The 12,828-nt window shown below is 36.1% G+C and overlaps 1 protein-coding gene across 2 annotated transcripts in view; it reads right to left on the reverse strand.

Annotated features, from left to right (window-relative positions):
• Window positions 1-2,045: 2,045 nt before the first annotated feature.
• Window positions 2,046-12,828, reverse strand: part of LOC311302328 (uncharacterized protein) — a 37,501-nt gene continuing 26,718 nt past the window's right edge. Inside the window, exons 13-17 of one of the 2 annotated variants that reach the window (XM_084428127.1) lie at window positions 8,365-8,494; window positions 8,228-8,260; window positions 7,821-7,918; window positions 6,915-6,998; window positions 2,046-3,590 (exon numbers count right to left, since the gene is read on the reverse strand). In XM_084428127.1, coding sequence (XP_084284253.1) covers window positions 3,486-3,590; window positions 6,915-6,998; window positions 7,821-7,918; window positions 8,228-8,260; window positions 8,365-8,494 — 450 coding nt within the window. In that variant the 3' untranslated portion in view covers window positions 2,046-3,485. Of the gene's footprint in view, window positions 3,591-6,563; window positions 6,999-7,820; window positions 7,919-8,227; window positions 8,261-8,364; window positions 8,495-12,828 lie in introns of those variants that run through there. The other variant, XM_084428126.1, reaches the window with a different exon arrangement.

Genomic DNA, 12,828 nt, shown 5'->3' on the forward strand with positions numbered 1-12,828 from the left:
TATCATTAAATTATTTAAAGGAACCATAAAATAGTCCTTATTTTACATCATATTCTGAGTTCAAACTACCTTAATTTCAGTCTGTTCAGAATATTCATTCATTCAGTTATAGCATACAGAATCCATTCTAGAATGCATTTTTTTAAGGAATAGATCACCAAAAAAAATAAAAAAAATTACAAAAATTCTGTCATCATTTCCTCACCTTCATTTTGCTCCAAAACTGAACAAGGTTGCTATTTTTTTGTGGGACACAAAAGGAGAATTGGTGACCACGTCTGTGAAGCGTGAAGAGAACATCATTAAGAAATGTAGAAATGACCATCAAAATGTATCGAATTTATTTATTTCAAACAGCCCATTCTAGAATGCCCCTCTGAAAGGAATAGATCACCAAAAAATACAGAACTTAAACACAAAATAGTCCATATATTGGCAACACTTTATTTTAAGGTGACGTAGTTACACATTATTACATGTACTTACTATAGTAATAACATTAAATTATGCATAATTACAAGTAACTAACTCTAAACCATAACCATAGTCGTAACTTTATAGCAAGTACATGTAGTTAATTAATATTACTCAGTACTTATTTGAGTAAGTACAATGTAACTACATCAACTCAAAATAAAGGGTTACACTTTACTGAGTAATATTAATTAACTACGTTTACTTGCTATAAAGTTACGACTAGGATTAGGGTTTGGTTTAAGGTTAGTTACTTGTAATTATGTAAAATTTACTGTTATTACTATGGTAAGTACATGTAACATATGTAACAAGGACACTGTAAAATAAAGAGTTACCATATGAAGTGTAACCAATATTTTCAACAACCTAAATTTTAGTTTTTGAGTGAACTTTTCCTTTAAGACCACCATTAGTAGGCTGAACAATTTAAACACAGAGACCTACCTGTAGTTCCCTAAAAATGTCCGTGAAGGGGAAGCTGGGAGATTTACACTATAGGTTTGAGGTAGCGTGAGCTCTTTGACAGCCGCTAATAATCATCATTTTCACTGTTGCCCAGCACACCGTGAAGCACCTGCTAACCCACCTCTGATGGGGTGACTGAAAAGCATCTGATGGTAAAAGCGACTTTTTGGTCCCAATCTTGCCTGACTGTGCAGGCTGACAAAAGATTGGCAGCTTGCTGCTTTCACCCCTGGCAGGCGCTCCGCCAAGCAGGCCAAGAGAAATTGTTTAATCTGTGGTCTATACAATGGGGTCACGGCCGAGCACTTTGGCTGGAGTGATTTTCTTCAACAGCCTAAATGCTTTTGTGTAGCGCTGGTCAAGAGGGCAGCCCATGCATTTTCAGTTTTTATGTTCCATGAAGCTCCGACCAATCAGAAAACAAATCTCAAAAGTTTAGTTGTGCCATAGACGTTTTGAAATTAAACAAACAAATTCATTCTAAAATATTATGAAGAAGGAATTATAAGTATAAAAATAATAACTAATATTTCACATGTAAGTCCTTTAATTAATGCAGGCAACATGAACTAGATTAATATTAATTAAATAATATACCGTTCAAACGGTTGGGGTCTTTAAGATTTTGTCTATGCTCACCAAGCCTGTAAAATCAGTATTATTGTGAAATATTATTACAATTCAAAACAACACTTTTCTTGTGAATTTTTTATATATTTTTTTTAAGTAATTTATTCCTGCGATGGTAAAGCCAAATTTTCAGTGTCACATGATCCTTCATAAATCATTCTAATATGATGATTTGATGATCAAGAAACATTTCTGATTATTATCAATGTTGAAAACAGTTGTGCTGCTTCATATTTATGTTGAAATCATGAAACATTTTTGTCAGGATTCTTTGCTGAATTGAAAGTAGTGCTATCAAATCGCATCTAACATAAAAGTTAGTAAATGTGTGTGTGTGTGTGTGGCCATTCACAAGCCAGTTAAGGTCAAATATAAGGTAACAAAGCAACAGCTGGGTACCTAAGAAGATGAACAGATGTAACATGTAGCGATTTAAACTAATGTCATCGTAAAAGTCCTGTGCGTGCTGCAGGTAGAGATGTAATCCACATTTTTATTCTAAACCAAACATAATCACAGAGTATGAGTACAAAAAACGCACACTAAGGGAATACAGAGAGTAACAGCAGGACATGATTTTAGTGATACCAGAAAAGTCGTTTTAATTATTTATTTCGTAAAAGTGTAAATTAAGATGACTATTAATGCAAATCAGTGTTTCAGAAGACAAATTAAGCTTGTTTGGTTTAAATCTTTCAGTGCTCTAATACATTTCTTTAATGAATAAAAAACTCATTCCCTGTGCAGTCAAGTTTATTTTAGTGGGGGAAAAAAAACAAAAATGTTGCCTCATGGTAGAAGGAAAGCATTTTATGTCTGACTAAGCAGAGAATTTGAGCTGACAAACTCCTGCAGGTCATGAAATGCCACACAGAATACTTTATGTACCCTACTGCAGGGCGCAATACTCACTTTATTTGCTTGTTATACTGTACAATGAATCTGTTTCCGTAGCCCACAACAAATTAGTCACAAGGTCATGTTTACACAGTTATGTTGCTACTCTGCTATGTGCTTTAAAATAATAGCTCACATATTACCTGAAATAAGGCTGTAAAAACTTAAAATAGTGCTATAGAATAGAAGCATTTTAATGTAGTACACAAATGCTATAGACTACCTTTAAAAATGCTCTGTTTAGCATCATTCGTCATTAAACGGAAAAGAACGGATTAAACATTCTGCCAAGCATCTTCTTTTGTGCTCCAAAGAAGAAAGAAAGTCATATGGGTTTGGAACGACGTGAAGATGTGTAAATGATGACAGGCTTTAAATTTCTGGCTGAACTATTCCTGCAGTGGCAGAAAAACTGCAATGGATGTTCATTACAAAAGGATTACAAGTCACGAGCATGTAAATCCTAGTGTTATGCGCAGGAAATCAGACTTCAAAAAGATTCGTTTCTTCTATAATTCGGAAAAGCAAAATGAAGAGGGGTCTGTTCATGAATAGTGTGAAATGCAGACGTCATGTGCTGAACCGCCACAGAGGACTCGATTCTGTATCATCGAGAAAATACACACACGCTCAAGGCCACAGAGAGTCTGAGATTCAGGAGACACACGTGGAAACCATTCAACTGGCTTGTCTGAATCAGAATGCCTCTTTCACACCAGCCATCTGTGAATGTATCACTAACATTCATTATACATCCACTCTAAAAGAACAAAAATGATATGTGGCTCTAGTAAACATTTGCTCCTGCTGTTTGCTGTAGCACCGGGTCAAAGAATCCGTTTAATCAAATCAAATCAAACACCAGCACTGGGAAAGATCCAGAAAACATTGGTCGTAGTCTGTAGGTAAGTCTCTTTCTACAGACATTCATATCGCTTTTGAAATGTTTGAGAAAGCAGGTGCCAATTCACACAGACTGTACAAACACCTACTGCATTAGATGTGGAAAGTCAGGATCATTGAGTGTATTCAGAGTATACTTTCTTGAAGTCATTAATAAATTGGCAAATCCATCCGAAAAGTTCTTGGGAGTCTTGATCCAAAGGCTCTCCGAATTTTACCTGTGGATGAAAAAGAAAACAAATGAAGAGTGATATTGTCAAGTCAAGTTTATTTATATAACACTTGATACAATCAAAATTGCTTCATATTGTGACTGTTACCGTCTATTTCAAAGTCAAAATACAAAATGTAAAAGTTCTAATATAGTTCCTCTGATCAAATCAAACCATCCAAATACCACCTCGGCCCTGTTTACTCCTGGTATTAGGATGTGTTTCGGTCTATCGAATCACAAGTAGACGAGGGAGACACATTCCCGTTTACACCCGTGTTTTAATCTGTCTCTTTTGTTCACTTTCAACCACTTCTGTCCTGATTTCTTCGAGGGAAGGGTCTATGGGCGGGTAAATTTATGTTTTTTCAGATCTTTCGATTTAATGGACAAAATAAGCTCACACAATTTACATATGAACGCGCCCGGAGACGACGGAAAAACACGGAGACCATCAGCTTTCATTTCTGCTCTGACAGCCACAAGATTACGTGTGTGTTAGAAATCAGGAATGGTGAGAGAACATTGTGCTTGGTACATTTTTCATCTTCAAACCAAACTTGGGTCTTCAGCCGACAAAGTCTAAATCCAGTCTGGCTAACGTGCTTCACATAATGTAAACGCATTAGGTGGAGAGAAGGCGGTCTTTTGTGGCTGTTTGAACGCATTCGAACACATGAGCGTTTACACAAAGAAAGAAAGCTGGTCAAATGAGTTTTCATCTTCCTCTGGAAGAGGTTGAAAGTGGACAAGCTCAAAACGGTTTAGACCCTGTTTACACCTGTATTTAGCATCATCCACTTGTGATCCGATCGAACAAAACGCATCTTAATACCAGATATAAACAGGGCCCTAGTCAATGTTCCCTTGACATTTTTCACTAATATCCATAAGTCATACTAGTTAAAGGGTTCCTTTTTTCTTACTTTTTTTACATTTTCAGCTTTCTTTAGTGTGTAATGTTGCTGTTTGAGCATGAAAAAGGTCCGCAAAGTTACAAAGCACAAAATCCCTCCAAAGGGAGTTATTCTGTATATCAGTAACTGTTTCTTAACTCCCTGAAACGCCCTGAAATTGTAATCTTGAGTTTAGTCTTTGTAATCCTGACACGTCACAATATTCCTAATTTAAATAATTGCTGCCCAAGGCATACGCAAAATAAAGGGACGAGGCCTGGTTGATTAGTTACTAGTGTGTTCAAACTCGCAGTTATGGTAAGGGGCGGGACTTTTCCAAACACGCTTGAAGCGGTTGACCAATCATAACACACTGATCCAGCCGACCAATCAGAGCACAGCGCTTTTCAGAAGGAGGGGCTTCAAAGAGACTAAACAGAGCGTTACTGACTGACTGGGAAGAGAGGAGCTGCCACAATGTCAAATATGGGAAATTAAAGTGTTTTTTGAACATTCAAGCATGAAAACCTATTCTAGTAGAGCACAAATACAAAATCAAGACTTTGAAAAAGGGCATATTAGGTCCCCTTTATCATTTCTTCATCCACCTAAGAAACAACATCATCCTAGTTTAAAACGGCATGAGGATGAGTAAATGATAATAGAATTTAAACTTTTAGACCAACTACTATTGTGAACCACTGTCCAATCAATTCATACCTGGAGAGACAAACCTTAATGCTGATAAACTAAGAGATATAAACTATTTAATAGCCAACAAAATAAAAACTGCTCATTTTCCCATCCCTCTCAGCTTCTCTCTTCATCCTGGCTCTGTTCTTTCCATTATTCCTGGCTCCACAGCCCCAAGTTGCTGTTTGCTGTATTTTTGCCCAAGGCTAAAAGTTTGGGCTGTAATTGTAAAACTAAACCAATTCTCATCGCTGGCAGGAGCCTCCACCTCATCCTGTCAAACACACAATGGGCTGAACGTTCACAGTGAAACACTCACAGTCTTGAAGAAAATTGGGACAGTTGGGAAATACAAGTTACAAACAGAGGAAAAGGACTCTGCCTAAGAATTTGTTACTTTCCTTTATTATTAAGAAAGCTGTGTATTTTTTGGCCCTTGATGTGGCCCAACTGGGCTTTACACAGAGGTGGACAGTAACAAAGTACATTTACTTGAGTATCTGTACTTTACTTGAGTATTATTTTTTCTGGAAACTTTTTACTTTAACTTCACTACATTTGAAAGACAAATATCGTACCTTTTACTCCGCTACATTTCTGTCAAGGTCCTTGAGTAGAAAGTAGTAACGTCAGTCAGTGGATGATTTTGGTTGGAAATGAAAGTCAGGTTGACGTCAGAACCCGGCTGATGTTGGTTTCTGACGTCAACCCGATTTTAATTTTCAACCACAATACAATGTCTGTCCAACGTTGGATATTAACGTCAATCTGATGTTGGAATCTGACATCGACCTGATTTTCATTTTCTAAATGCGAATTTTGTCATTGTTGTGGAGCACACTACCTTATAGATATCAGTAAGGTTAACATATTCATACTAAAAGCCAAAAAACTTTAAATGGGGCACTATTTGAGGGAACAGCCATTTGGGTGTCCGAAACCATTGTGAACGTTATTGTGTGCACTTATTCAATCTCACATTCAATTCCACTACTGGAACTGTGTTCTAGAAATAATTTTGATATTGTTATGAGGGTAGGTAGGCAGGCATAGATTCAGAGACAAAAGGTACTGTAAGTATTACATTGCAATAAAACAATGCAGACATTTGATACTTAAGTACTTTTTAAAACGAGTACTTCTGTACTTTTACTTAAGTAAAAATAGGTATTTACAACTTTTACTTGTAACGGAGTAATATTTGACCAGTAGTATCTGTACTTTCACTCAAGTAAGGAAGTTGTCCAGCAAAATTAAAAAAAAATTTGATTAAGCAAAATTTCTTCATATGGAGTTGTATTGATTTTTTTTCTTATATATTTTATATTTAAAGTTTTTTTTTTTATATTACTTTTTATACATACATTCATTTTTTTTATTTTTTTTTTATATTTGTTGAAATGCTGCTGTTGCTTTGCAAATATTTGTAGCAAATACCCCTCTGGTATACCCAAGACAATCTTCTGTGCTCATAACATATTTAGTGCTATAAACAACCCATGAACATCATAGAGAACCGTCATCATACGTCATTCTCAATCCAGCATCATGTCCCTCACAGTGAGGGGGAAAAAACACTGTAACCTTGGTGAATGGGTGGGCTGAAATATATTCCCCTTTTCCAAAGTCCACCTGGCACAGATAAGCAGAAAAAGCCAATCTCCAGATAGCCGGTGACTCCGGCTCATCCATCTCTCAAGGCAACACAACAGAAGATATTGGAATAATAACTCAGGGATTACCAATATGTCAGTGTAGAGCTTCCTCATCTCCTCACACCTCTTCATCAGCTGTCTGAAATCGGCCTCTTGCTTCTCTATGGCCATCTAGAGCCGGAGATAAAGGAACAGCAGGTGTTTCGGGTGTGCATTTTCCTTCTTTCTGTTTTTTGGAGAGGTAGCGCTGGCATTCTTAGCGCTCTCATCCTCAGAGGCTTTTCATCACTGATATTTCTCTCCAAACAGACCACATCAGAAAAAGCTTTTATACAGTCAAAAGGTGTAACAAACCACAAGCTCACAAGGGTCTGCACTTCATAAGATCTAAATTAACTTCCTTTCTCTATGGAGTTGTGCAAGAATGATACAGTACATTGGATTTTATTTTATTTTTTTAAGAATATCCTGGCCAGTCAGGAGCATAAAAGCATTATAATGTATTATATATTCTTTTGAAGTAATACGATAGCTTTGTGTGAGGAAGAGACTGAAATTTGAGTCATTATTCAGTGAGAAAAGTAGCTTTGTCCATCTTCTGATCCAGTTCACTAAATTTAAATGATTAAATTCAACTCACTGACTTAGTAATCCGATCACAGTCATTATCAGCTCACTGAAACTGAGTGACGGCTTAAATTGCAAAGACTTCGAATATATCACACAAATAGTATATACTGTATTCTTGCATTCTTCCGTAGAAAGGAAAAAACTTAGATCCCTATTCATGGTTAATGCATGAAAAATAGAGATAAAGTACATAATTGAAAAAATGTTGTTCGTGTTCCACAGAAGAAACCCCTTGAATAAATCATATTAATCAGAAAACATGACATTTATATATATGTATTTTCTTTCAAATTCATATTCAGACCAAGTATGTGATGTACAATAACACAAAGCAAATATAATTGGGTAAACCTGTAAATTTACCTTTAAGTCTTTGATGAATTTGGGGTGCTGATTGGCTGTGTTTTTCCGTTTTTGTGCTTTCCTGTACTGGATGACCTTCTGAAACTCGTTCTTCACGACTAAACAGTGACAAGGAGGGGGATCTCTGTTTGAGGACATTTGTAATGGACTAACTAAACTCTATGAATAAAACTGCAATGCTTTCATGCATTACTGCACAAGCAAGCCAAGCAGCAACAGGTTTAAATCTAACGCTCAGTTGATTAAAAAGTTATAAATAGTATGAAATGCCTGACCACACTTGAATATAACAGTGAAAGGGTTTGTTGATATTCTGAAAGCAAAAGTGCTCCATCAAGCATCAAAAGCATCTACAAAACAAGTCTGGTGCAGTAGCATCACAGAACACATCAGATAAGACCACGTACCATCCACCTCTGCTGTTAGACCTTTAACCGAAGCTGCAGGAAAACCACAGATACACACAATCAGAAGGCATTCAATCAAATCAGCCCGAAAAACATCTATCACATCTTCCCTTCCAATAAAATTTTGATTAGGGTACCGCCAGGAACAGTCTCGAATTCTGCAAGCTCCAGGAAAAAGGTGGCCAAACGTGGTTCTCGCAACATGATCTGCTCCACAAGGGCATGCAGCAAGGTGAACTTCCGATTGTTCCCGCGCAGCTGAGAAAGCTGGAAAAAGGAGGGAAAAATAATGAATGCGTTTATCCACGCACCTGCACTTGAAAAGACGATGGAACATTTGCTGTGTTCCGAAACCTATTGAGCTGCCTATGTAGGGAGCATTTTAATGCATCACAGACACTTTTTTGACACTTTGTATTCCATTAAATACAGAGTTAATAAAAATATTATTTAATATAATTCATATATATATAAACAATAAACAAATATAAAACATATTATATAATTAAAATATGTATGTAAAATATGATAAAACATTTTTTAACACATTTTACTTTGTGTCCAAAACCTGGTAAGCTCCCTATGTAGGCAGCATTTTAAAGCATAATAGACATTTATTTTGATTTAGCCAAAATGCAGTGAAGGCAATCCCAGAATTGCATTGTCACAAACTCAGTGAAAAATAAATAAAATATATTCAAGATGGCAGAAGAGGTAAGAGAAATAACTATAAATAAACTTGTATTCCATTTCATGCTGACAAACTAGTTGATAAAAAAATTACATTTAATATAATATAAAATAAATATAAAATATATAAATATGTATTGTTTTATATATTAAAAATGTGAGTGATGTGTTTTAATGCCATTAGAAACATATTAACAACAAATTCTATTGGAATCAATTGTCTGTCAAGTGTAGTGTGCTATTTGTGTGACATAGAGAGTTGCCAATGTATTCCAGATTGGTCACTTATAAGGTTCCATAACAATCGGGATGCTTTCTTAGAAGGTAGCTGTCTATGTTGGCAGTAGGGCAGAGGTTTGGGAACGGTTGGTCACATATCCCCAATCAAATATCCCATCTGACCAGAGGGTGTTATATTTAGAGGATTAGGTAAACAAATATTTATCTTGGGTGTGAGTGTGCATTTGTGAGCGTTTATGCACGCACATGCACGCATTTCTGAATACCAATACCTTGCCCAAGGCCAGAGAAAGAGCGAGGTTTGACAATTCAACACCCACGTGCATATTACCATCTACTAAAAATGGAAGAAGATAATGTCCTTGTACCAAAGAGCACCTCTATTGTGCACATGTGAAAAACCGGTTAACATTTTTTCCAAAAGGATCTCCTTGACATCTGAATGTTCTGCTCTCTGATTAACCATACAGACACAATGCAAATGCTGTTGGAGTACCGCAGCCTCGCACGAGTGTTTTTAAAGATTGGGAATTTGTACAGCAGGCTAAAGGGTGATAATGATAAGGAATGCATGTCGTGACTCATCATGCAGAAGAAATATAGTTGCTAATTCACAAAGGTTTAACACTTATCAAATGGTAATGTGAATAATTTAAAGGGACAATTCACCCCAAAATTAAAAGAAAAATCTGTCATCATTTACTCACCATTGTTCCAAAACTGTATGAATTTCTTTCTTTTCTTTTCACAAAAGAAGATATTTTGAAGAATATGGGTAACCAAACAGCCATTGACTTCCATTGCATGGGGGGAAAAACACTATGGAAGTCAATGGGGCCCATCAACTGTTTGGTTACCCATATTCTTCACAATATCTTTTGTGTTCAGCAGAAGATCTCATACAGGTTTGGAACAACTTGAGTAAATGATAACCGAATAAAACATTTTGGGTGACCTATCCCTTTAAGCACTGAAAATGAATCAAATAGTGCTAAACAAAACAATCCTATCTAAATTGCATCCTCTTAAAGAAAGAATATGTATAGCGAGTGTGCATGCCACAAAAACCAGCAAGCATGTTCAAGAGTGATTGTTTCAACTGATCTTCATATGAAGAGGCCTGTAGAGAACAAGAGTGGCGATATATCAAGCTCTCTAGACCCATTCTTTATGGTAATGCATGTAGACATGAAACCACTGCAACAATTTCAACAGCCACTAATTTAAAACTCACAGGGGGCTAAATGCTAATCTTCAGATGAGTGGAAAATTGGGCTATACTCGGTTTCTAGTTTGTGTTGTTTACCAGTTCAATCCCCGGACCATTCTACAAAACTAAAAGATGACCTGGAGACATCAAATACACTGTTTGTTCAAAGTTTAGGCTTAGTTCACAAAGGATCACTCATATTTTGCTAGTTTAGAAAAATCCAAAAGTTTTGGGTCAGTGAGATTCTTGACTTTTATTCAGCAAGGATGCATTGATATTGAGGAAAATCAAGGAAGGAAGGAAAAATGATCATGGTTTCCACAAAAATATGAAGCAGCACAACGGTTTTCAACATCGATAATAATCATAAATGTTTCTTGAGCAGCAAATCATCATATTAGAATGATTTCTGAAGGATCATGTGACACTGGAGACCGGAGTAATGATGCTAAAAATTCAATTTTGCATCACAGGAATAAATTAAATTATAAAATATATTAAAATAGAAAACATTTATTTTAAATTGTAATAATTTTTACAATATTACTGTTTTTGCTGCATTTTTGGTCAGATTAATGCAGCATTGGTGTGCATAAAAGACTTTCAAAAACATTAAAAATCTATCAAACCCCAAACCTTTGAATGGTAGTTATTTTATGTGATGGGAAAAGGAGAAATGAGATTTAAAAGAAACATAAAATAACACTTATTTATACAATTTAGCTGTGATACAAAAATACTGTAAAATTCCACATTTATATCAGAATCAAATTTTCATTTAAGCCTGTCAAATATACGTTTAAAATACGTATTGGTCTTAAATGTTGTGATATCTTCAAATTTCATACTCTGGTAACAAAAATATGATATATTAAATGATATTTTTGAAAATTGTAACTGCCCTGTAAAAGTTCTATTGCATCATAGAGTAAGAATGCTGTTCTCGTCCTTCTATGTCGTGTTTCTATGGAGGAAGCACAGAGACGGTGCACTCAGATACCTCATTAGCAAAGGAGGAAGTCATTCAGCTTATTGTGGAAGTGCCCTTAAATCTTGCCACTGAGGAACTGGGTTTTCAGCATCCTGGCCGGAAAAATCGATACAAATTACCACCATGTGTCGCTAATGACTCAGCGAGCTCGGAAAAAAAGCCATGCCGCGTGGCTAATGAATTGGGCCGCTGCGGCAAGAGGTTGTAGAAATGAACAACAAAGAGAAACTCATAGGTACTGCATGTCTGATTTGTGTAGTGGATGGAGTCATAAAAACATGACAAACCCATAGGGTATTGGGAATTATGTCACAATATGATACACGTCGCAATACATTTGCCATGCAATGCATCATAACAGAGTGCGACAACAGGGTTCTGGAAATACTAGCTTTGCGTTAGTTCAGGTACATAAATTAGGTATCCATAATTAACAGTAATTACTTCACTCATTAATTTTGTATTTCTTAAACAGCTTGTTTTTGAGTCTTTCTGGTAGAACTTAAAACTGATTTTTAACATGAATGTTTTAAGACAGACTGACCATAATCAATGCGGTTGTTAAGCAATGGTTTGTGCTTTTGAAGCTTTTGGAACTACCAAAAAAAAAAAAAAAAACATTATTTTATAACAATGTTTTAAAAAAAAAGTAATGTATTCCTGTGATCAAAGCTGAATTTTCAGCATCATTACTCCAGTCTTCAGTGTCACATGATCCTTCAGAAATCATTTTAATATGCTGATTTGCTTCTCAAGAAACATTTATTATTATTATCAATGTTGTGGACACCACATTGCATTCTTTCTTTGACTGAATAGAAAGTTCAAAATAACAGCATTTATTTGAAATATAAATATTTCGTGACATTATAAAAGTCTTTAATGTCACTTTTGATCAATTGAATGCAGCTTTGCTGAATAAAAGTGTTTAAAAAAACACCACCGGTTTTGAATGGTAGAATATGTGAGGAGTGTGTATTTCAGGAGATTTTTTCGGTTCACTTGTGTGCAAAGCTGTGCGCACAACACCGTGTGACCAAAAACAGAGACTGCTACTTGCTGAAAACAGGAAAACCCAAACTCATATTATTAGTTACCCTTAAAGGAGAACTTGGTAACTTTTTTAACTTAATAAAACTGTCTAGAAATAATTTGATTGGTTAAACAACCTGTTGTTTAACCCACTCCCCCCAGCGTTCCCAGGCGGAAAACCAACCTTGCAACTTGGGGACTACCGTCCCGGCAAGATAGAAATTGGAAGTCTCGTGAGAAGCGAGAACGAGAACGAGCGCGAAACACGAATTGCTTTACGGCAATTCGACATAAACACACACGCATGTATGATGTATTACCCATAGTTACCCACCTCAGTAGACATAGCTCCACACGATACAGTTGGCTTGCTCTGATCAAAACAAACGCACATGAGCAGCGGTAGAGAGGGGGAGGAGGCCGCCGCAAGTGAGTTTT

This window comes from Rutilus rutilus (genome assembly GCF_951802725.1).
Source record: "Rutilus rutilus genome assembly, chromosome: 13".
Taxonomy (NCBI): Eukaryota; Metazoa; Chordata; class Actinopteri; order Cypriniformes; family Leuciscidae; genus Rutilus; species Rutilus rutilus.